Here is a 26,497-nt window from a genome sequence, read left to right on the forward strand (position 1 = left end):
CTCGTCTCAAAAGTTTACTTTTACGTGTATCACATTTTAATTTCGATGCAAACAAAAGAAAACTCAAAATACAATAAACTCCTATCGAAGCGGTATCGCTTCAGCTTTTAGCCAATCGGCAATGATTTCTTGATTTCGATTGAGCCACTTGATGTTGTTGTTAATGTTTTCCAGAGCCTGCACTCTAGCGGTAGCACCGGCTCCCGCATCTGGGTTCCGCCGGAAGAAATCCTCCAGCTCCTGTAGGCGCACCTTGGTCGAAAAACGTCCAGTAACCGATGGTATCATTCGACCAAGATTTCTTTCACCTAGTGTAAACCGCGCCACTAGCCGGTCCCAATTTTCACGCACGTGATCCCATGCCACCGGTTCTCCAACTTTATTTGCGGCAACGCTCTGAATGCAGCTAAGATGATCCTGCTCCCGTACCAGTGATGGATCCCAAGCTTCTTCTAAAAAGGCGGCCAACACTCTAGCACTAGGGAACGCCGTTAAGGCACTCATCAGCTTTGACTTCTCGTTGGCATCGGTTTCCATGCGGTAACGAGCCTTCACTTCGCGCCAGTCTTCGACGCTGGATTTCTGGACACCGTAATAGTACGCTACCGAACGGACGTCCGTGTGAATTTCCTTTCCGCTTTTCAACCAATCCTGAAAGAGTGTATGCGCTGCTTCGAGACATGGTTCGTAACCGAATGAGCAAGCTAGATCCAAAATGGTTGATCGAAGCCGACTGAAAGGACGGAAAGATTAGTTGAGGACTGTTAACGATTAACGATTTGTTATTTTGAAAGATATTTCGAGTAAAGAAAGTTGTTTAATGAGTCTAGCATATCTATGAACGTTTTAAATAAAAGAAATCGGCACCAACTTTTCTTTTACTATGCTAGAGGTGAGAGCTATATCGTGCGATCACCGTTCTGAATGCCAGCTACAATCATCTCCCACCGACTCTCTCTAATTTAAAACAGATTCGTGAGAAGTTATCAGGCTAGCTGACGCTGCGGCAGATCGTCCAAAAAGACCGTGCATATACAGTGCCTTAAAGCTGCGTATGATACTATCGACCGCAACTATTCAACATAGCACTCAAGATGTTTTAAATCGAGCGGACATCACGAAGGGGCTCCATCTTCTTAACAAATTTCAGCTCTTTCGCTTTGCCAATGAAATGGACGTTGTCGGTGATGGATGAATAATACACCAGGCTAAAGCGCGAAACAAAGAAGAATAAGGGTGTGACGTATTCGACTTCGTCAATTTTTTAAGAAACGAATCAGTGAGGTAACATAGTATAAAACGATTTTGTCGAAGGCGGTATAAAAATAAAAAAAAATATGGTGAAACTCTAACCACTTTAACATATAAGGAAAGCCTTGGTTTCCAACGTTGCAACTTTGAAACACCTTCTGGACCTTCTGACATTTTTTCTGTAGATTTGGCAGCCAATTGTTAGAATATACAATTGCGAGGCTAGTACTATGTTTCTATTGGCTCTCACATTCAAGAATCCAACACACGAGACCAGTAATGTACCTCGCTGCCAACGGGAGGCTACCACTTTATATGTTGTAAAAGACATGCAAACTCACGATTTTATGATAATTATAAACAATAGATAGCAATTTTGATTGTTTTTCCAGATTTTTCAGTAGGTTGATACATTTAAACTTACTTCTTCATATGATCACTCTCACTTTGATCTTCTGGAACATCCCATCCAACGGCGTTATATGCCTCTGCTACAAGACTACGTGTATAAGCCTGTAAAAGTTAAAACAAGGTGTTACTACGCAAACTCAGTTCGTAAACTTACATTGGATAAGGCCTGATAGTAATCGTTAATTCCTACTGTTTATCTCTGCTTAGCTATTTTTCTTGTTTTCTTTTTGTGAGTAACCGTTTCAAAAATAGTAAAACTTTCAGTATTGAAATGCAAGCATCGCGGAAGCTAAGCTGCAGGAACTCCGCAATTCTTTTAAATTATGACAGATCTACGCGGAAGCTAAATAAAAACACAAAACTTACCGATAGTGCATCGTATGAATCGTAATCGTAGATTAAGTTTCTGATCGACTTCATCTTGCTGGAGACCGTAGCCCACGGAACGTACTCCGTCTCCTGTTTCAAGAATTTGGTTAATCCAAGTGCCACGTCATACCGCAACAAGGAAGCGTCTGCCAATGCAAACGCATCATTCAGCAGCCCGGTCCGATCGCCAATGTTAAAAGCATTTACGTTGGCCATCAAAGCGGTACTAAACTGCTCCCACATGGCAACAGGATAGTTCACACGGTAGTATCCGACCTGTCCGAGATTCAGCTTGATCCAGGGATTCGAGCCCTCTGCATCAATGTGAACTTTATCTCCCGAGTTAGGAAGCCATTTGCGCTGCGCCGGGGCTTGTTGACTTGATGTAATATATGTCAGCGGGATGTACCATTTGTAACTAAAAAATCAATACTTTTAGCAGTCTTGCATGAGAAACAATAAGAAAGTCAATACATACCCGAATTCGGAAACTTCGGTATCGATCGCCTCCGGATCAGCAAGGAATCTTGACTGCGACAAATGGAATTGTGATCCAACCATTTCAACGGTTACAACTGGAAACCCTTTCTGCTTGGTAAAAGTATCCATCACCAACGATACGGTCACGGTTGAATCCGTCGGATCTTCAAACAATTTATCCAGCTCTTCCATCAAATCTTCTGACACGCCATTACCGTACTTAAGTTTGTTTAAGTAGGCGGTCACACCAGCCTTAAAGACTTGTTCGCCAACAAAATCCTCTAACATGCGAATTACCGATGCACCCTTCGAATATGTGATCGTATCGAAGATCTCGGTTATTTGATTCGGAGTTTCTACCTTCACCACAATCGGATGGGAACCAATGGTTGCGTCTAATGTTAGCACGCCGTGCAAATTATCGATCGTAAACTGCTCCATTATGCCCCACTCTGGATAGGCACTATCGACACCCTTATACTCAATGTAACTGGCGAATCCTTCATTAAGCCACAACTCGTTCCACCACTTCATAGTAACCAAATTTCCAAACCACATATGTGCCAGCTCGTGGGCAATCACCTCTGCCACTCGTTGTTTGTTGGCCGTGGAACTTGTTTGTTTATTATAGAGAATGCTAGTTTCGCGATACGTGACCAGTCCCCATGTTTCCATGGCACCGGAAACGAAATCTGGAATGGCGGCCATGTCCAGTTTTGGTAGCGGGTATGGTATATTGAAATAGTTGATATAATGCTGTATCACTTTATCGGCAGTGTCACGAGCGAATCGTACATTGTCCATTTGAATTGGAGTGGCGTATACGCGCAGATCGAATGGTTCTCCAATGGTGGGCGTAATCCTGACATTCTCGTACTGAAAGTCACTTACAATGAACGCAACCAGATAGGTACTCATCGGTACACTGGGATTAAACACGGTAGTACTGAATCCGGTGGCCGGAACGTTGTTGAGGGTTTCATCGATGTCCATGTTAGATAGTGCATGGTAGCTATTAGTATTCGGATGTACCAAGCTAACGGTATAGGTTGCCTTCAATTGTGGTTCGTCAAAACACGGGAAAGCCTGGCGGGCGAACGTCGGTTCGAATTTGGAAGTGGCAATTTTTCTGTTGATAAGAAAAATAGAAGAGAAAATTTTTCATGAGACGTATTCAGTAGAAACTAAAGGGAATCAGTTGAGGAAAGAATGCTGAATTGCTGTTTGATTACAAGCCTGATTTAAAACGTACAGTCAACCGGGGTGAAATTGTGCCAAAAAAGCACACGGCTTAATTGTTTAGCTTATTATACACACAATTAAGCATTTGGGTTGATTCAAAGCCTGTCAATTCTTAGCTTACTGTTCAATTAACAACTGCCGCAAAGATGGTTTAGTTACAAGGGAACCTAATTTTACTAAAAGTATGTACATGAACATTAGCACAATCTCACCCCTTCTAGGACCACGCGAAGTTATATTTTATATAATTTATTATTTATATGAAAACAAAAAATATGTCAATTTCACTCAAGAAAATTAATAAATTTATCTACATTTTGTAAAGAGAAGTTTCAGTTTTCAATACTGAGTAACGAGAAAGCTTTATTGATTTGATAATTTGTTGAAATTTGTTCCCTGAACTTGATTCTGTCATATCTTCATCTATCGGAAATATGTATTTTTTCTTGAATTGCCCTGGAAAATGAGCATTTGGAAATAGTTTAACAAAATCAAGAACAAGACTTATGACTGTGCTGTCACTTTACTGTACATCAAAAATTGTTTTTGTTATCGACCCTTCTCCCACGTTGAAGACTTTTTACCAATTTGACCGTTTCTTCCAAGGGTAAATCACTTAGAACACTCTATGCACCTTATTCATGCCAATTTTTTTCATTGTGTGGCTTATTGTGCCAGCAAGGTGCCGATCACGTCAAACTTGTGCTCATTTATTCAGTTTGACGAAGTCAAAAATTGACAAAGCTGCCGATTTCCAAAATTTTAGAGTTCGGATATGTCACTTGGGTGCCACAGTGTGCAACAAATGTACCGCAATTGTGATCAACGAGCCGAACTGTGTAAGGCATCGTTCCCTAGATGGTGCCTAGCACAATGTTCTCAGCGACTTTCTCCTTGATTTTTCCTCAATAGCAAATCCTTGCCACAACACAATACATTATCTTTTAACAACTCTTCTAATGAATAGGCAAACATACGCATACATATAAACATATACATAGAATCATATTCAACCAAACAATACAGATATCAAATTGGGCTAGGTTTAATCATCGTAAAGAATCTTCGGCATGTTGGAATAAAAAGCTTTTGACATTTTTTCTGGCGCACTTTCTCAACAAAGACATCAAATTAGTCTAGATTTAAACCGTCGTACTAGCAGTCTTGCAGAGCTATTAGCGTTAAATTTTTGTTTATATTTTCGTGATGGTTACTGGAATCTAATACTCTGCGCAGCTATCAGGGCTATGTCAACAATCAATAACTAAGACAAAACTACATGTAAATTAACGTACTTTTGCGCTAGTTTGCCCAAAAAATAAAATGTATGTCATTACATTATTATACACATTTCGTTTTATTGTTCGCAAGACAACTCAAAATTAATTGAAAGACAAGTGATAAGACGCGCAACATAGGGCACGGGAGAGAATTTTTGACCCATTAAGCGATTTCATCTATTTTTGACGTAGGACTACGTCTTTGTTTACTATACTGGGACTGGGTAGCACTTTATGAAAATGAAAATAGACCTGTAACGTTTGAATGAAAGATTTCAAATGCTAATAACTACTAAACTACTGAACGAAACTGAACAATTTGTGTGTCGTTGGATAGATAAAATGATCAGCAATTTTATGGAGGGGCTAAGAGAGTAATTTTATGGAGGGCGTAAGAGGGGGGGCTCCTATACAAATGGAAATAAATTTCTTCAAAACTCGAGAGCTCATCAAGCAAAAGGGACCAAATTTGGCATGTGAGGATTTTTGGAGATAAAATTTTTTTCTATGGTGTACTAAGACCCCTTTCCCTTCTAACAGGGGGGGGGCTTCCATACATATGAAATACAAATAGCCTCATAACTCTAGAACTAATCAAGCAAATGGAACCAAATTTGGCATGTGGGGGTTTTAGAAGGCAGATTTTTTTCTATGGTGTACTGAGACCCATCCGTCTTTTAACAGGGGGGGGGGGTTCCTATTCAAAGGAAACACGAGTTTCCTCATAACTAGAGAACTAATCAAGCAAATGAAACCAAATTTGGCATGTCGGGTTTTTGGAGGCATGAATTTATTTTATGATGGTTTGAGACCCCTCACCCCTGTGATCGGAGGATAAGGGGTCTCAAACAAATGAAACAGAAATTTTTGCGTATGTGCCATATTTGCTGCTATATAACAAGCGGTAAGCTGTAAAAGTAAACTAATTAAATCTTCTCGAAGCAAAAGACAGTGAATTGACGCCGCTAACTTACGTGCCTGTTGCCATACATGTCAAAAGAGGACATTCGAATGGCACGTCATATTTGCGATGAACGTGCTTTGGTTTTATTTAATGTTATTTGTAACCAATGGCCCTTTTAAAGGGCCCAAGCGAGTTAAAGTAAGATTATTGAAACATGTCGAGCTACACATAATCATATTTAATACAATAATCTGTGCGCTGGTCATTCATTACTATTTCAAACTTTATGATGCACACAAGTGATTTTTAAAAGAAATCTATGTCTCAATGGTTGAAGGCGCTGTACTTATGAACCTCCGTCCACGTATTTTCAAAGCCACCATTGTATTCAATGAAAAATTGAATCTGAATATTTCGCTCGTCTCTTTTAAACATTCCCTTGAACAATGGCACTCACAGATTCTTATAAACATATACATATACATATACATATACATATGCAGGAATGCAGTTTACATTAGTCTTTGATCTAATGATCTGACATAGTCCTACGTCACCTTTTCGTACAACCCTTAGGGCTGTATATCTTGTAGTTTTCGGCTTATGCCCTTGTTTTAGAGGAAGAACAGGAGATTTTTATGTTTTTTTAATAAAGAACAGTAGATTACTTAAAGTCTTGAGAAACTAGTTATAACATATTAAAATTGTATGTCAGCAAAGTATTTTTATTGGTGAAACAAAAAGAAAACACGCTAAATTTACACATGCTGAAAATACCCTCCCGTACCTTATATAAATTTATTTTTATTATATCGTTGTTCAAGCTAAAAATAATAGTGAACTTAAGAATCCTGAACAAAACATATCCGGATTGTCATTTTTAGAACTAATTTACGTTCATCAAATTCCTCAAAACAGCGGACAAACATCAAACAAATTAGGCTTATACAAATTTGGAAAAAAGTTTATGTCCTGGTCTCGAAATATTGTTCAAGGGGGGGCAAGAAAAAAATAATAACATCAAACCTTCAAAACCGAAACAAAGGAGTAGAAACCAATGTTTATTTTTCCATATTAATGCATATTTAATACAAAAATGTTGTATAATACTTAAATTTTAGTTCAAACCGAACCAATCATTGAAATGTTTGGAGAGATTACTTAAAATGACTTGATTTGATGTTAATGTTGGGCCCACCATTGATCCCAATGATAATCACAACATGACAATAGTCCGGAAAGTTTCGAACAATTCAGCAACATCCTACCTGCATGCATTCAATGCATGGCAAAATATTATATTTGATAGGTAAAATTGTAAGCTTTATGTCCCCAACATCCGAAATTAGGGTAAGTTCTTGGACACTACGGAATAAAACGACCAATTGGAGCCCCGAAAGCACTGAAAGCTAATATTCCGGAGTGTCTAATTTGTTGTATTTCTATTTTAATCTATCTACTACCGATGACAGCATAAAATAACCCTCCTGCAACTCGGAATATATCCGTCAAAACCGGTACCAAATTTCACTAATAATTGTTTAGTTTATTGATGCCTCAATCTAATTCGGTTTTTTTAAAACAAGTTAAAATAAAATGGAACAAGATTTAAAGTAAATGGAGCCAAAAGTCTGATTTCAAGCACATCCAATTTTCGGCTTTGGCACCGCCTGCGACCTGTAGCAGGAATCAAAAAACTTTGTTGGTGAAAGAAAGTTGATCGAGACCAGGGATGGTTCGATCACTTTGACTCAATTTTGATTCATTTGACAGTACCGTCTTAACGGGGTCAAATATGACAAAGTTATATATGAGACATTTGTAGAACAGGTTATTATCTATAATTTGGCTGAATAAAATTTTGCTGTATCTTTTGTAGTTACGGCGCTACAATGCTAGTATCTTATTAGTGACTAAATGAACGTTCATTTAGTCACTGATGAGTTACTAGCGTTGTAGCACCGTAATTACAAATGATACAGCAAAACTTTGTTCAGAAAAGTTGTAGATTAGAACTAGTTCTTCAAATGTCCCATACATAACATTGTCATATCTGGCTCTGCTGAGACGGTACTGTCAAATGAATCAAAATTGAGTCAAAGTGATCGAACCATCCCTGATCGAGACTAAGTGGATAATTACTTTAGCTTTGCACATATTGGGTAATTTAGAGATGTAAACTCGGTGAACTGTAAAAAATCTGCTTATCACTAAAGAATGCAACATAATATGTATTACTCTTTATTTTTTTGCCCCTTCAATTTTCGAAAATTTTGGAAGGGGGGGGGGGGAGCGACATAAACTTTTTTTCAAATTTGTATAAGCCTTATTTCAATAAATAATTTTAAGGATATTTGCTATTAAACATGCAAATAATTTAATGAAAATTTTGGGCATGGAGGGGAAAGAGTGGAAAGGTAATTGGTAGCTGCGCTTAACAAGTTGTCGTTGTGCCTCCTACTTTTTGTCCAATGCTGGAAGGTGCATGGGTCGAACCAAACTATAATCAGAAATTATAACCGGATTTGAACCCACAACACCCGCCAGGGCATGTGGCTCACTGGTACCCGTGCACAGAGGCGCTGGACAAAAGGAGACTTCAAAACACACTTATCAAGGTCACTAGCTACGCGTCTGGTTGGATCTTTAGACACAAATTGTGCCTCTTCTTCTGTCTACTGTAGATAACCACCGACCGAGAAGTTTTAAATCTAACTTGTCTTCACTTTCAGGGCGACGATCATATGGTCTACATTTTACTTTCTGGTTTTTATGAAACATCCACAGTAAATAAAAAACCGCATAAAGACAGGCAAAGCTCTTTTATTTCTTACAAGCAGCGTTGCCAACTTCCAGAATTGTTTGGATTTTCAGACTTTTTGATTACTAATCAAACAAAAGACGTTTTTCGAACATTGTCTTCCATTAGATCACCAGCCAGATTTTTTCCAGACATTTTTATTCTCGTTTTCCAGATTTTCGTAAAAACCCGTTGGTAACGCTGCTTACAAGACATCAGTTCTGTACAAATTACATCAGTGTATCCATACAATCATCCGAAGTGAGGGTACCACCACTCACTTTCCCAAACCGTGTCACTTTCAGCACATCATATTCTCCATCCTTTTGGAACGGGGAGAATCTGTTACTTTTTCATAAATGGAAATAACAGAAATTCCTCTTGCTAAGATGAGTATCTAATTATCGTCGGGACCTGAAAAGTAAGGCGAACATACTGAAAATTTATGAGAAAAATTTACCTTTAACCTTTCCGTAGATTTTCACTATTCAACAATTAAAAAATAATGTTATACTAATTACCACACAATTGCTATATCTTTTATGAATCGATTGGTATGCAAACCATTGAAATCCGTTCAGAATTATCTACGTAAATTTACGTCGAGTGCTTAATAAAATATCTACACACCTAGTTCAAATAAACTTTCTAAACCATAGTAAAACCTTTTAAAGAAATTAAAATCTGAATACATTTAAAATTGATTTTATGACACTCATTATTCACTAACGTCTTGTATTGATTGGCTAATTCCTATACCCAACTACTCCAAAAAGCTATTATTCTTACCTTGTGGAATTAGTTTCCTTGTCCCGATAACTGCTACTATAGAAACCCACAATCCGATTCGCCAGACTTCCAGAAAAGTTCATACTCAGCCGATACTCTCCACTATCGATGCTTTCGGTTTCAATCACCCAGTACTGATGCGGATCATAGGTGTAAGCCTGCTTCACCACCACCGGCAATTCCGAACGATCGGGCAGCAGCCGCTTAACTGTTGTTCCTTCGATTGCTAGCTGTTTGCTGTGCAGCACTATGTAATCCGTTGGCTCACTAACCATAATGTCAATACCGATCTGGCCGGAAAACGTTTGCTGCTCCAGGTCCGGATGCAACAACAACTTGTAGTGCCTTGGCTTCACATGCCGCGGTAATCGGAAGTTTAACTTTTCCACTACTTTCGAGCCCATTTTCAACACGTTATTCATTCCACCGGTCGCTCCCGAGTACACTGAATTAGGTAGCACAATAGCAGTTCGATTGTCCTCCTCTTCGGCCTTATCAGAGGTTCCCTTATCTTCGTCAAACAATGCAGGCCGATTAAAATGATCAATGCTTTTGCCGGTTTTCTTGACAACTGTTGTTGTTGTACTAGTTGTTGTCAATTCAGCACCGTTTGACATACGGCTGAGATACGCCGAAAGCAGAGGAGTCGAGTGATGTGCCGACAAACTTTTACCGACTAGCACCAGTGCACATAACAGACAAAGACAGAGCACAAACAAAAATATACACGTCGCAATCAGCGAGAGAATTAATATCGAGCGTCGTTTGCTCTCGCTGGCGGCTTCCAGTGAGGCATTGGAGGACATCATTGAACTTCGCTGGCCTGAACTGGTGGTGGATAAATGCGATGCCGGGCGGATCGACAGTGGTCCACTTGTTTGCAGTTTAACCGTCATTTCTCATACCACGAAGGTGACCAAACAAAATTGTTGCACAACCAGAAACTGAGCGGGAATGGAAATTCTCTTGCTCACCGTTAACATTCACTCATTTTCACTCGTGCGAGAGAATGCGCGCAATTCGCAACGTCGCGACGGTTCGCTCTGTTTTTGGCGGTACAAATGCAGACGCTTGATTAGATGCGCTTTTGTTGATGTTCACAGATTTACGGTGGCTATATTTCCCAGATTAGATAGTTCATGTAGAATCAGCTAGAGAGCAAAGACTTGAATGCGGCACAAGGGCAACAGGTGGTTACATCGAATAAACCGGCAGTTTCGACATTAGGCAGTGAGAACTTCAAACACATATTTTTATGCTGCGTGAATAACAAAACAGATTTATCCATTTCGCAAATACGAAAGGTATTGAGAAAATTCGCCATTAACAGTTGCAGGTAAATATTTATATATTCTAGTGGTGATTGTGAACCGTTTGCCACTTTTACTAAAACCGATATTAATTTATATTAACAAAACAAAAAGATACAGTGTCTCATTTAAATACATTTTGCAATTGACAAAAAAAATGATACGTTTTATAGTGAATACAACATACTAAAACACAGGATGTAAAATCGGGAAGGAAAATTGGGAAGCACCCAACATAGCATGACCATTCCAAGCTCCTGTCTAGCGCATCCACGTGATCATACCCAGTAAAATGCTTAAAATTAGGTAGCTAAGCTAGGATGTGCAATGCTGCATGGTTCACAACTTTAGGGCAATCGGTTAATCCGAACAGCCTTTTTAGCTGGTCAACCCTAATATACATTATTTTAGCGATGCATTCCGTTTCAGCTCATCTTTAAATGTTTTTAAGGCAAATGGATATTCGATGTATTCATGGAATCTCAAATTACGCAACTATATTTGATTCAAAGGCCTACTAGTAAGATTGTCCTAATTTTGCACATGGGCGTTTTCCGAACATTCCATGTGAACTGACCGAGAAAAAGTTCCAACGTGTAATCGATCTTCTCGAATTTGAACCGAAATTTTGTCAGTTTGTTCGTTGAAGGTCTGCAAGGCAAAACTTTATGCTTGCTACCGGTTGGACCTCCCCTCGATTATTCGGAGCATTTCCAGAAGGAGACGGAGTGCGGGGAACTCAAGTAGCTGTACCGTTTTCATGATACGTGGGAAGTTCTATCAAAGACTCAACGAATTTCGCAAGAGCTTTGTGCCGCGAGCCGAAATTCGCAGAGATAAGAAAAGAGGTATTTTGACAGGAGACCGTTCGTTGACTGAAAAGGGAAAACAGCACTACGATGATCACCGATATTCACCAGATCGTTATAGTGGAGGTAGTGACATCAATGGTGCAGCAAATAACGGAAATGTGCCACTGCCATCGATAAGCGAAATTAAAGAAGCCATCCAACGGACAAAGCAACAGAAAACGATGCTATTGGGGCGGAACTTATTACAATGGAACCGAACAAGTTCCCCAGCTGTTTGTATCAATTGATTGTTAAGATTTGGAATACGGAACGACTGCTGGAGGAGTGGAAAGACGGGGTTATTTGCCCTATTTTCAAGAAAGGCGAAAATCTGGATTGTGAGAACCACCCGGCGATCCCTATCTTGAATGCCGACTGTCGCCAATAGCCACTAAATTCATGGAAAGTTTTAAGGCCGGATTCATGGATGTTCGGTCCACAACGGACTAAATCTTCACCCTGCGGCAGATTCTTCAAAAGTGCCGCGAATCCCGAGTCCCCACGCATTGATTTCAAAGCCGTATATGGACAATAGTGTAAACCGATACGAGCTATGGAAAATCCTGGACGAAAACGGCTTTCCGGAGAAGTTTACTAGACTTATCATGGCTACGATGGAAGGGATCCAGTGCTGTGTGAAAATTTCGGGTGGAATTTTGGACCCATTCGAATCACGCAGGGGACTTCGACAAGGAGATGGTCTTTCCTTTCTGCTATTCAACATTGCGCTTGAAAGTGTTATAAGACGAGCTGTGATCGAAATGTGCACAATTTTTAATAAATCCAGTCAGTTTATCTGTAGGTAGAATATTTGAGGAGGTAGAAGATCAGTACACCAGACTAAAATGCGAAGTATACTTCTAAATCAAAGTATATGCTGGCGGACGGAACCGAGCGCGACTGGGTCCGCTTGAGCAGTTCCGTGCTAATCGACGGGGATGCGGTTGAGGTAGTCGACGGGTTCGTGCACCTTGTCTTACTAGCAACAGAAGACAACAATACCAGCCGTGAGACTATCAGCGAAAGTCATGCCCTATGGACCACAAACACTTGCGGTCGAACAGATTTCGACACTTCGGTTGTTATCGGAGTACTGTTTTTTCGAGGACCTAATATCGACTCTGAACCCTGGCCCGCACTGAGGGGAAGCTGCGTTTTAACATTCAGCGGTAGATGGCGTGGCGTCGAAATACGCCAGAGAGCTCAACCAACGAATCTCAACAACAGGAAAGGAAGGAAGGGAAGAAGATAAGTGGGCTGTAAAGGAACATCCATAGTGCGATTGAAACAAGTGTGAGAGCTGGTAGACACGACGCGCGAAAGACAGCGTAACAGCTGGTTTGATATGCGACTGTGGCTGCGCGTCAAAACAAAGAAAGGTATAGAGACTAGAGCTGCGAAAAAAGAACCGTCTATCTTAAAACAAACGCGAATACAAGGAGCACGTGCGCGCCGGCGCAGAGGAACGATTCGCTAGCAATGACGCACAGAATTGCCACAAAACGGTGAGGACCATACATGAATGAAGAGTCATGTAAGGAGGCATGATATGGATCAATGGAGAAAGCCAAGCTGTGGAACCACCAACACAGGTGAAGATTAAGAAGGCAATTAGTGAGCTGAAAACAGTAAGGCGGCTAGGAAGTAGGTATCAGGTATCAGGTATCAGCATCTTTGGCTCGAGCAGCACGTTCCTCACAATCATGTGGAAGATTTGTGCCTTGCCCATCTTGCCCGTGTCATCATTTACCTGATGAGGACGGGAAGGAAAACAGGAGGAATAGGAAGGGGTGGATGAGGAATTTGGACAAACACAAACATATATATACCGAGAGATTTTTGTACCCCCGAGGGGATACTGCAATCCTTGGTAGTTAACTTATCAAAAGTACACCCCCTGGGGGGTATACTCATGATAAATAAGAGCTTATAGCTCAATACCGCTTTCGGTAAGGAACATCAAAATGTCTCGTAATTTTAGTTTCCTAAAATCCGATTCATTTAAGACGTAGGATCCAAAGATCCTATGACGCAATTGTGCTACTGCAGGACAGTTGCAAATTACGTGATATGGTGTACCGTAGTCGGATTCACATAAATTACAATGAAACGATTCAGCTCGCTGAATCGTAGCCATATGATAATTTAGTCTGCAGTGACCAGTCAGTGACCTGGCAAGAATACTGCAATTTACCTTTGAGTGTTGCAAAAGAAATTTCGCAACCTTCTCACAAGGCTTAACAATGAAACTTTTCGTTTGATGACAAGTTTCAAGATTTTCCCAATAACGTACATGTTCAGATGAAAACCAAGATCGAATCTTTTGTTTTATCCAACATGCCGCAATTGGTAAAGCAGGTTCCGGTCCGAAAACCGACTTTTCTGCTCCAGATCTTGCTAGTTCATCAGCCCATTCATTTCCGGTTATACCAGAATGGCCAGGAACCCAAACCAGCAGAATGGCATTTAGAATGCTTAGTTTTTCTAATTGGGTGTGGCAGGCGATGACTGTTTTAGATTTAGAATTAGCCGCACAAAGGGCTTTTATAGCGGCTTGACTGTCAGAACAGAAGTAGATAATCTTGCCTATCAGTTCTTTCTGAAGTGCAAACTGAGCTCCACACATAATTGCAAAGATTTCAGCTTGAAAAACGGTGCAGTAACTACCCAACGAATAGGATTCCTCCAATTCCAGTTCACGGCAGTAAACACCAGCACCCGCGCGACCTTCGTACAAGGAACCATCGGTATAACAGACCACATAGTCGGAAATTTTCCTTTGCATGTAGCCTGACATCCAATCCTCTCTAAGAGGAAAGTCACTTGAGAAAGTCCTATACGGGAAAGTACGCATTAGCGTTACATCGCTAGGAGCAAGGGCAAACTTGTCCTCAGCAACAATTTGCGACCACAATCGAGTATGACCAGTGGAACCGTCCACAGACTGCCAAAGGCCAATCGCGTGTAGTCGATAAGCACATATTAGTGCCTCTTGCTTCAGGTGGAAGTGTAGAGGTTTAATATTGCAAATAGCTTCTAGGGCGGCAGTAGGAGTTGTAGTAAATGCACCAGACATTGCCATTAAACACATCCTTTGAAGATGGTTTAGCTTTGTCTGGACAGTCACAACTTCCCCTCTCTGCCACCATACAAGACAACCATACGCCAGTATTGGTCTGACAACGACCGTGTATAACCAGTGTATGTATTTGGGTTTAAGCCCCCAAGAGTTGCCAATTGCTCGTCTACATTGCCCAAAGGCCATGCACGCTTTTTTAATTCGGAAATCAATATTTGTGGACCAGTCAAGCTTGGAGTTGAGAATCAACCCCACGTACTTCACTTCGTTCACAACATCAACATCCGAATCGTAAAAGCGCAGAGCGCGAGCTCCATTGGTATTTCTACGTCTTGAAAATAAGACGATAGATGTTTTGCTCGGATTTACCGAAAGTGCAGTTTCTCGGCACCACGTTTCTACGACACGTAGTGCCTGCTGCATTAAGTCAAATAATGTGCTTATGCACTTTCCAACTACTAGGATGAGATAGTCATCCGTAAAACCATATGACGGATAGCCTAGACCATTGAGTTTCCTCAATAGGCCGTCCGCCACAAAGTTCCATAAAAGAGGCGAGAGAACGCCACCTTGTGGACATCCACAAACACTTTGCTTCCAAATGCTTGCTTGCCGTAAGGACGAAAAAAGCAATCGGTTACTAAGCATTTGTTCTATCCACTTTATGATTATTGAAGGCACATTATGATAACGAGCAGCCTCCAAAATGGAAGCGAAAGATACGTTATCAAACGCGCCTTCAATATCCAAAAAAGTTCCTAAGCAAGATTCCTTTTGTGAAAAAGCAACCTCAATTTTATCCACCACATCATGTAATAAAGTGGTTGTAGACTTGCCACTTTGATACGCATGCTGTGCTGAATGAAGAGGAACTTCTACTAAGCTTGTTTCGCGGATGTGGTGATCAACAATCCGCTCAAGTGATTTAAGCAAGAAAGACGTTAGACTGATTGGTCTAAAACTTTTGGCTTGCTCGTATGTCGCGCGTCCACCTTTAGGAATAAACTTAATGGTTATTTCACGCCATTGAGTTGGGATGTACCCAATAGCAATACTACACACAAACATCCTTCTCAGAATGTGTTTGAAGTACTTGAATCCTTTTTGCAGTAGAATAGGGTATATTCCATCTGTTCCAGGAGATTTGTATGGAGAGAAGCTGTTCACGGCCCACTCAATCGCTTCAGTTGTGACAAGTCTCCGAGCAAAAGCCCATGAGTCTAGGCCACCTAAAACGATTTCTGGATCGTTTCGAACTTCAGGTTCCACACAGCCCGGAAAGTGACTATAAAAGAGACATTCCAGGATTTCATTGTCATTCGAACAGTATTCACCGTTCGAACTTCGAATGTTATTAACCTGATAATCTTTCGATTTTGACAGTATTTTATTAAGTCGACTTGCCTCGCCGAAACTGGAGACGTTGCTACAGAACCTGTGCCAGCTCGTGCGTGCTGAAGATCGTAAAGCCTTTGCATAGGCTTTCCGGGCCTGCTTGAAAGGCTCCACGCCATCCCTCCGACGTCTATTCCAGGCTCTCCTGCATCGTTTCTTTAGTTCCGCGAGATGAGAGTTCCACCATGGTGTTCCTCTAGTCGTTTTAATAGTTTTTAGCGGGCAAGCTACTTCAAAAGCTTCCGCAATAAAAGATGTTGTGACATCTACAGCCACATCCAAGTCGATCGATGACTCAATCGTCGGTTCGAATCCTTGAAATTTCATCGCCAGTTCCTCCTCAAAGAGTTCCCAGTCAGAAAATCTCGGATTGCGAAATGTTGCAGCGTTCAAGGAGACACCCAAATGATCAAAATATATAAAGCAATGATCAGATATTGGTGTCTCATTTGAAACATGCCATTGTGCCAACTCATGACTGATCCTGTTAGAGCAGAGTGTTATACCTAACACTTCCTCTCTACCAGCTCGTATGAAAGTTGGACAATTGCCAATGTTGAGTTTTCCAAGGTTGGTACCACTCAAATATTCCATCAAATTAGAGCCTCTCAGATTGATATCCGAGCTGCCCCAAATGATGTGATGGGCATTGGCATCACTGCCTACAATGAGCGGAAGCCCACTAGATTAGCAGTATCTCACCACATTTCTGAAATCGTCGCTGGGAGACGGTTCATCGTGTGGTAAGTATGCAGAACAGTAGACATAGCGCCTATGGACATCATCCACGACGAGTTCTACTGTGACTGCACAAATATCTCGAGTAGTCAACTCAGAGATAAGGCATGCACTAATTGACCTATGCAACAATATGCATGCCCTGGGCATCAAACGAGGATTTGTCTTACCAGTTTTGCTGAAAACAGCAAAGTTCTGGTTTCCAATATCCGTCGAATGAAAGTACCCCTTGCGAAAATATGGCTCCTGAACCAATGCGATGGTGACAGAGCCATTAAAAAGTTTTTCGCATAAATACAAATTTGCTGCCCGTTTGTGTTGAAGATTTATTTGTGCGGCTCTAACTATTTGACTAGCGGAGTATATGCACAAACAATCTCCAACACAGATCAGACAGCAAATTGTAAGCGAAGTCAATTAAGTTGGCCAGAACGCACTTGGCGTAAAACCCATAAGGGAAATTGGGCAGGACTACTATGCTGTTCCCACGAAACGCAAGGGACAACAAAGATCGACCGTACCAGAGCCCCGCATGGCACAGTAGGGGCAAGATGCCCAAAGCACTCTGTTCGCTACTGGCATGTTTTCACCCCTCCAGCCATTCAGTCATCGGCACGGAGATAGACCTTGACTTAGGGGCACCTGATTTGCCGACTCCCGGCAGGATCAGGTCCCGTGGCTCAATTTTTGCCGAAACGTACAATTCTCCACCAACCGCCAAAGGGCGTAAGTGCAGATTGTGTAAAACAGACCGATTAACCCTTTGTCTGTACACTGGGGTCAATTTGACCCCAGGCCACTTTGAGAAGCTATAACTTTTTTGTTTTTCAATGAATTAATCTAGTTCTTCCGTGACTAGGTGTGTCTACCGGAGATCTTTTATTATAGAAGTTATTTGATCACAAAAGTTCGAAAACTTACGTTTTGCGACAATTTTATTAAAAAACTTACGTTGTCTGTACATTGGGGTCAATTTGACCCCAAAACTCAAATTGCTATATCTCAGCGAAAACTTGACGGATTTCTGATTTTTTAGATGTTTCAGAAAGGTAATTCAATGGACTAAATGATAAAATTATGAATGTCGACTTAGCAGGGGGTACCTTTTACAAGGAGGGGTTCTAGTAAAGAAAAGTCGGAAAAATCGGATTTTTTCAGATTTGTGTTGCTTATATCACGAAATCCTTATCACCTAGAGCGATGGTTCCTTCTTCAAAAATATGCGCGTACACGAGATCTTCAAAGTTACATGTACCATTTTACAGGATTTGCTTGCTAGGTGGCGTTTACGCGAGAAAAATCAACTTTTTTTGTCTTACATTTAGGAATTCTACTCGTGTAAGTCGTTCTTGCTCTCGGAAAATTTGAACAGATAGACAAGATTTGCAGTAAACATGATCTTGTGACAAATAAAACCTATAGTGTGGTTCAGAATTTGACCGCTAGGTGGCATTGGTGCTTCATTTGTTGTTTTTACAGTAGGTTAGAATACTGACCAGATATAATTTTTTTTGTCTACGGCATAATTGTTCAAATAGTCGAGACCACTCTATTCTGAAAATTTTGGTACAAAATTCAGTCGTCAGGTGACGCTAGTGGTGTACTAATTTTCTTCCGGTACTACAATCAATTGTTGCGGATCGTTTTAACATAAATTTTGGCTGAATCGGTACATTACTTAGCTATACAGCATTGCTAATAATTGTTACTAGTTTTATTTTGCGAATTAACAATGAAAAAATCAAAACTCAAAGCACACTAGCGCCTAGTGATTAAATACTGTGCTAAATTTTCTATTATAGAATGACCTGACCAATCTTGCGGAAGCCAAGAAACTTGCATGTCATCTATCTTGTTTAACCTCGAACAATATTAATAAAATGTTACACGTACACCACCTGGTGAGTGAATGCTGAGCCGTTCACCAAGTTTTTATCTACCACCGGACTATGTTCACTTCGTATCTTGTCTATTTAATCAACTTTAGCGAGAACAAGAACGATTTACACGAGTAGAACCTAAAAAAATTAACGACCAAAAAATATCGATTTTTCCGGACAAACGCCACCTAGCGAGCAAATCCTGTAAAATGTCACAAGTAACTTTGAAGATCTCGCGTTCGCGCATATTTTTGTAGAAGAAAGCAATGTTCTAGATGGTAAGGATTTGGTGATATAAACGTAACAAATCTGAAAAAATCCGATTTTTCCGACTTTTCTTTAATAAAACCCCTCCTTGTAAAAGGTATCCCTTGCCAAGTCGACATTCGTAATTTTATCATTTAGTCCATTGAATTACCTTTCAGAAACATTTAAAAATTCAAAAATCCGTCTATTTTCCGCTGAGATATAGCAGTTTGAATTTTGGGGTCAAATTGACCCCAATGTACAGACAACGTAAGTATTTTTTTGTACAGACAGAAGGTTAAGAGTCTCTATCTCTCTCTCTCTCTGTGCTAAGCCAGCTGAGAAAATAACTCTCTCCCGGTGTGCTCACACCCCGCAGCCGCGCCCTCCGAAAATCCTGCGCCGAACTGCATGATTAGGTAGCCGGAAACCACACGGCGAGTGTTCCACCTTCTCTGTCTGCATACGACAACCAAAGTTGCGTACCACCAGGTGCGCAACTTTGGCTACCGTACCCCAGCCGGCACCTCGTGGAGGTAGAGATAGGAGTTAGAAAACAGAGGTGATATATTTGCACATGTTCACTCATTTGCCAGCTCAACAACAACAGGAAAGGAAGGAAGGGAAGAAGATAAGTGGGCTGTAAAGGAACATCCATAGTGCGATTGAAACAAGTGTGAGAGCTGGTAGACACAACGCGCGAAAGACAGCGTAACAGCTGGTTTGATATGCGACTGTGGCTGCGCGTCAAAACAAAGAAAGGTATAGAGACTAGAGCTGCGAAAAAAGAACCGTCTATCTTAAAACAAACGCGAATACAAGGAGCACGTGCGCGCCGGCGCAGAGGAACGATTCGCTAGCAATGACGCACAGAATTGCCGCAAAACGGTGAGGACCATACATGAATGAAGAGTCATGTAAGGAGGCATGATATGGATCAATGGAGAAAGCCAAGCTGTGGAACCACCAACACAGGTGAAGATTAAGAAGGCAATTAGTGAGCTGAAAACAGTAAGGCGGCTAGGAAGTATGTATACCGGCTAAACTTCTAAAAGCGAACGGTTGTACGAAGAAACCAAGTTACTGTAAAAACTTTGCAGCACTACTCAATTCTGCCTTCAAAGTGCTCTTTCATCTTCTGTTTTGTAGGCTGAGACCGTAAGCGGAGTCCTTTGTTGGTGAGTATCAAGTTGGTTATCGTGAGGATCACTTCATGACGGATCAGATTTTTGCCCTGCGTCAGACACAAGACAAGTTCCAAAAGCTGGTTGAAAACCCCATTAAAAAAAGTTAATAAACAAATAAATAAATAAGTTCCGAGAATACAACTGGCAGACTCATCATCTGTGTGTGGACTTTAAGGCGGCAAACGATTCAGTCAAATAAAATGAGCCATGGCAGGCAATGCTAGAACATGGTTTCCCAACAAAACTAGCGCTGATTTGTGCAACGTTGGATGGTTCGAAAGTATGCGTCAGAATAGCAAGTGACACCTCAGCCTGCTATTCAAAATAGCCTTGGAAGGTGCAATACGAAGGGCGCACGTGAAAAGAAACTGTTACCTCGATATCTTACATGGTTGCTGCCAGAGATCGTGATGGCACGTAAGCAGAATGTCCAATGAAAGAAATCCAAATACTATTTTCAGTAAAGAACCAGCAAGAGGCCGTGTACTCTGGGGCAGATCTCCTACCCGATTGATGTACGCAGTCGAGGACAATGCATGATCCAGCAGTAGTTTTGAGTCGTGCATAGCAGCAGTGTTACCTAATCCATTGTATTCAGTTTTCAAAAGTCATTCAAGCAAAGTGTATTTCTAACAATTGCAAACGGTCGTTTATGTTCACGGTACTCGTCATAATGTGAGAAATTACGAGCTGGTACCGAATGGCCGGAACACAAATGGCCGAAACACAAATGGCCGCATCACGAATGGCCGAAATCCAAATGGCCGAATTTCAACAGCAGTCACAGAAGGCCGAATCACGAAAGGCCGAGTCACTAATAGCCGAGTCACGACTGACCGAATCACGAAAGGCCGATTTTTTTCGAAATCAAACAAAAAACTAAATAAGCAACACAATATAGAGCAATATTTAATATTTAATATAGAGTATAGATGATTGCAATAAGCAATAAGCAATATTTAATATAGAGTATAGATGATTGATAGTTCTTTGTTCCCCTAAGCGCAAATGAACTTCGTTCATTATACGGTGCGATACCTATTTAGCGTGTCAATAGCAAATCTTTCCTAGATGATTCAAAGAGAGACGACCGCAGACCGCGAATGTGCGTCGGTGACCCGCCGTTGGAAGCGTCGGCCACTGCGGGGGGCAGCCCCCTTGCAGAAACTACTTCTATTTAGGTGCTTGCATTTTCCTATGTTTACTGACGACTAGGGATTGTCCTTTAGTTAAGTCCGAACGTGCAACAGTATGTACCCCACGTTTTTGCAGGTTGAAGGCCGTGAATATTGTCGGCCGAATATAATGTTCGGCCTTTTGTGATTCGGCCATTTGTTATTTCGGCCATTTGTGTTTCGGCCATTCGTAGGTAATCGAGAATTATCACTAGGATAAACGAGTCTCTCTGCGGTATCTCAATTATTTGAATTAATAGTGAATGGTGTGATACTGTCCCGCACTAAGAACTGTATTTCAACGGCTCAGCACGGTTTCATGCCTAGTCGGTCTGCCTATGCTAAACAGCTAAAATTTACATCAATGTGTATTTCGCAAATAGAAAACAAGAAACAACTCGATGTTAATTATACAGATTTGAAAACTACGTTTGATCGAGTTGACCATACAACATTCTTACGAAAACTATCTCGACTTGGTGCTTCTCAACAAATGATCGAAATGGCTGAACTTATAACTCAGTGGTAGAGTATTGCGTGTAAAACTCGGATCCAGTGTTTCCTCGGTCTGGTGTTCCTCAAGATAGCAACATGGGACCTTTGCTTTTTTGCTTGTTCTTTAACGATGCCGCTTTATTGCCACCTAAAATTATTTGCTTGTTTCGGTAAATAAAATAGTAAATGTTCGAGAAGATAGAAGCGTGTTGGCCCAGGAGCGACAACATTGTACAGAGAGTATAGATTATCAGAGGCGACAAGAGGCTTTATTTATAATGGTGCTCTCCGCTTTGATTCAAAATTTAGTGATTCGTTAGTGCCTTGTCGCCTCTGTAATCTATCCACCTTTTCGCGCGCTCAACGGCGGCTAGTTGGTACAGTTTATTTGCTTTTGGGAACGCCGCTCACGTATGCTTGAAAGTCCATCACCACTAAACTGTTAAGAAATTGTCTCCTAGGATAACACGACGCGTACAGTATTGATAAATTTTAACTCGTCTAATATTTTTTAGCAATCATCCATTCCTATGAGATCTAAAAAGGCTGAATCACGCGAAATAAGTTATTTCTCCAGTTCTTTTCATACACCTATAAGATGTCAAACGGTTTTCCGGAAAGAAACAAGACTATTTAGATACACTGACTCAAAGTTGACTCGTTCTTCTTGAAAGTAGTTTCAATTGATGCAAACGAACGGCAACGTTGGATTTGTCTACAACTTTAACCGATTGGAACACACAGCCAGAGCCGTAACTTCTCAATTCTCACTTACTGATTACAACAGACCGCCATTCCCCAATCAACTCAATTTCACCAGCGAGCGTCGGTATCGTAAAAGACGTTGCAAAGCGCTTGGCACGCTGACATTGGCAATCGTTTCGCCGAAAAAGGGGTCTGCCCAAAAACAACCGTTCGCCTGGTCGTACTCCATTCACGTTTCCTATGTTCGACGAAGAATCACAATGCAATGCGTGACACGAATCTCGACCAGCTGTGCTCCGAGGGGAAGTAATTGGAACTGCTTTTCAAGTCACATCGCACATTTTGGCTCACTGTGCGAATGCATCCCCTGCCAGGAAATTAGCATATCTACGTGTGAAAATTAGACATTCTACTCAAGCTGCACTCCGGGAGACCTTGCCTAGGTTTTCTTTTCGATGCGAGCAATGACGAGTGACTAGAAAACTGTCATAAGCATCAATGCGTAAAGTTGGACGGTTTTGGTTAATTCCAAACATGTTCACATTTGCTATTATAGCTGAGGCAAGCACACGGCAGACAGCAACGATGATGGCCTTCGAATGCAATTACAGGCAAAATTCACTGTGCCACCGTTTGGAGGTTCGAAACGAGACGAGTCAATAAAAGTGAAACATTATAAATCGCAAACATGGTTAAAAACAATGGCAATTTATTTCGAACTGTTTCGTAGAATTGGCAATTAAATAAATGTAAAATTTTAAAAAGTTTTTTGGACATGTGACGAGGATATTGGATTGGTTTCATGGAAATCGCATTTGAGAACTCCTGTCCTTTACGATTTTTACAACGTATCAGTCAATGCGTTGAAAAGCTGAGTGAAAGCTTTTCAATGTCATAAACTCTCTTAAATATTGAAGCAATGCTTTGAGAATCTACAGATTTGTCATTGACATCGAAAAAATAATACAAAATTCAACCAAAAGATGGAAACGTTCAACATTTGATTGAATTTATATCTCATTCTGAGTTATATATCATCACCATGATTTATATCTAAACAAATATCAAGCAACTAGGGCTGTATGTCGACAAAATACCACAAACAACGAACGAGGAAACCCAACACAATTCCGGCTGACATCGATCAGAAATTAATACCACAGTCCTCAATAATGGTTTTGCAATTAGTAGCGCAATTATGGGCATTATTAGCAGCAGATATTAGATTTGTTAAGCTCTCAGCGCGACACAATAAAATGCACTATTGAGCGGAAAGAATGTTATATTTTACAAAAAAAATTGCACAAGGACAAGGTTCCACCTATGAAATTAGCTAAAAGCAACACTATGGCATTCCATAAGGATTATTCGGCTTTGTATATTAATCGGAGCGAAAACGTAATCTGGAGGTTCCGAATGATTTCCTTGAAAAATTTTACCATATAATATACGTCGCATTTTTTCTCTTGCGGAATCGAAGCAAAGCAATAGTAGTGAATTCATTTGATGTGAGTGACTGTAAAATATTGCTCTTTGCACGTTCCCATGTAAATTATATATTCAAAATAAACAGATTCTTCATTATTCGCTAATAATTTATGCTTCTTGGCCAACGCACACTTCGTACTTTCACCAAAAAACTAGGCTACAAGCCTTTAAGATTCTCAGTCCGGCCAAAACATCACTAAAACCGGTTCACATCTTTTTGCACCTTTGTCCATCCTCTTCGTTCTTTTTTGGCACAACATCACGCATCAGAATTCGCCAAGAGCATTTCACCAACCGAAATTCATATCAACCTCACGCTAGTTTCGCTTTGTGGTTTTCTTGCTTTTCATGTTTGCTTTAGTTTCGTTCCCTTTTTATCACACGTAGAACGACAACAGCCTCTGTTCCAAAACTGCCAGTGCCCCAAAGTGTGTCCGATATTCTAGCTGATTCTGCACAACCCAACAAAAACATTCGCAGCACTAATGAATATTTGCACTCTTATCAAGCACGCTTACACGATTACAAATGCCCCGATAGCGTCGCCTACTTCGCGAAATACGATACGATCGCGACCAAAAGCAACTCGATACTGATCGGTGGCCGACGTTAACTTTGGTAATGAATGCGTCGTTTACGTGAAACGGTTCATTCGCTAAGGAGAAACGATCTAAACGCTGCGCCACTCAACGCTTAACTGAGCTGAGTGCCAGTAGCGATTGCGATCGGCCGGCGTCACGCGAGGTATGTAAACAACTTTGTGATCAAAAATTGCGAGTAATCGTTGAGGTTGGGATGTTCAAAAGGCTACATGATCACATAAGTTTCGTGAGGGGTCAGTTCCGGTGTAGTGGTTAGCATTCACGTCTCTCATGTCGAACACCCGGGTTCAAATCCCAACCCCGCGGAAGTCACGTATGACCCAAGCTATTAAGGTGAAATTAGTCGCCATTGATTCTGCAAATTTCAAAAGCAGTTTTTTGTTTGAAATAAAAATTCTGTTCATGAAAATATATTCGCTGTATTCAGATTGGCAAAAAGAATGCAGTGAATACATTTCTCTAAACAGAACCCCGCATTTGGGCAAAAACTGCTTCCGAAATTGGGCTCTCCGAATTAAAGTTAATGACTGCTAGTTTCCCGTTAACCTTTACGTCCCCGACATCAAGAATGAAGGTACTTTCATTTACACCTTTGGCTCTATCTCTACTGATTTTCATTCGATTTTTATGCAACTAGTCTTAAAAGAACCACATTAGATTGACCTTTCAATGAAAAAATATGCTGGTGAATTATGGTCCCATTTTCCCGGAAATATTCCAGATCGCGGCGGGATTTTTTTGACGTCATAAGTAACAGATCAAATATAATTCAAAATCTGCTTAATTAACTGCGCAAAAGTTATCAATTTTATTTGTAGTCACTAATAATGACTTTAACACCATCCTATAGAGCGCTGGCTTACGCCTCACACCCCGGAACACCCGTTGTCAGTTCAACCGGAACTCAAAAGTGGCTATTTGGTATTCTCTTCGCAAATATGGCAAATAGGGTATCAAATCACAGGATTTTTCAACGCGAGCTCTTTAGTGGACATTTGGATGTATTTTGAGTCAATCTGGACATTTCGGAACATCCGGCATTGGTTCTACCGGGTCTCAAAAGTGGCCTTTTGGAATTCTCCATCGAAAACATGGCAAATGGGGTATCAAATGGGATGAGAAATGGGATTTTTCAACACGAGCTCTTTAGTGCATATTTGGATGTATTTTGAGTCGATCTGAGCATTCCGGAATATCCAGCTTCAGTTCCACTGGAATTCAAAAGTGATCATTTGGAATTCTTTTCGAAAATATGGCAAGCGGGGTGTGAAAATGTCCAAATCGGCTCAAAATACATCCAAATGTCCACTAAAGAGCTCGTGTTGAAAAATCCTGTGATTTGATACCCCATTTGCCATGTTTTCAAAGGAGAATTCCAAAAGGCCACTTTTGAGACCCGGTAGAACCGATGCCGGATGTTCCGGAATGTCCAGGTCGACTCAAAATACATCCAAATATGCACTAAAGAGCTCGTGTTGAAAAATCCTGTGACTTGATACCGCATTTGCTATGTTTTCGAAGAGAATTCCAAATGGCCGTTTTTGAGTTCCGGTAGAACCGATGCCGGATGTTCCGGAATGTCCAGATCGACTCAAAATACATCTAGAACAACCCGATGTTAGTGCAGGAGTTAGTTGACAAACTGGCACCATCTTACAAATTCGATTGGGTGCGGTATAAGCGCAACAAGGTAGAGAGTCCGTTGCGAATGTTTACGAATTTCATGAACGAAATTGTGTTCGATGTGGCTGAGGTGGCGGAGTTTACCGGGTTGTCGATCAGCGAATCCAGCCACTCTGGGAGAGGAAACCCTAAAAGTA

General features: G+C 40.9%; 1 protein-coding gene across 4 annotated transcripts; it reads right to left on the reverse strand.

Moving 5' to 3' along the window:
- LOC128738424 (glutamyl aminopeptidase) lies at positions 1–24,725 on the reverse strand. Of its 4 annotated transcripts, none has more exons than XM_053833826.1 (6): positions 24,594–24,725; positions 9,527–10,569; positions 2,510–3,640; positions 2,029–2,449; positions 1,676–1,764; positions 1–733 (listed from the first exon to the last, which is right to left on the reverse strand). In XM_053833826.1, the coding sequence occupies exons 2-6, from the start codon at positions 10,420–10,422 to the stop codon at positions 82–84; spliced, it is 3,189 nt and encodes a 1,062-aa protein (XP_053689801.1). In that variant the 5' UTR covers positions 10,423–10,569; positions 24,594–24,725; the 3' UTR covers positions 1–81. The 4 variants fall into 4 exon arrangements, with proteins under 4 accessions (XP_053689801.1, XP_053689545.1, XP_053689636.1 ...); XM_053833570.1 differs by having other exon boundaries at positions 9,527–10,640; XM_053833661.1 differs by having other exon boundaries at positions 9,527–10,677.
- Positions 24,726–26,497: the final 1,772 nt, after the last annotated feature.

This window comes from Sabethes cyaneus, chromosome 1, assembly GCF_943734655.1.
Source record: "Sabethes cyaneus chromosome 1, idSabCyanKW18_F2, whole genome shotgun sequence".
Classification (NCBI taxonomy): domain Eukaryota; kingdom Metazoa; phylum Arthropoda; class Insecta; order Diptera; family Culicidae; genus Sabethes; species Sabethes cyaneus.

Bases quoted from the DNA above. Each gene is read 5' to 3' on its own strand.
- LOC128738424 (XM_053833826.1), bottom strand. From the start codon at position 10,422: ATGACGGTTAAACTGCAAACAAGTGGACCACTGTCGATCCGCCCGGCA. The intron at 2,450-2,509 runs GTATGTATTGAC...TTGATTTTTTAG, and splicing joins ACCGAAGTTTCCGAATTCGG to TTACAAATGGTACATCCCGC. The intron at 1,765-2,028 runs GTAAGTTTTGTG...TAACTTTTACAG, and splicing joins ATTCATACGATGCACTATCG to GCTTATACACGTAGTCTTGT.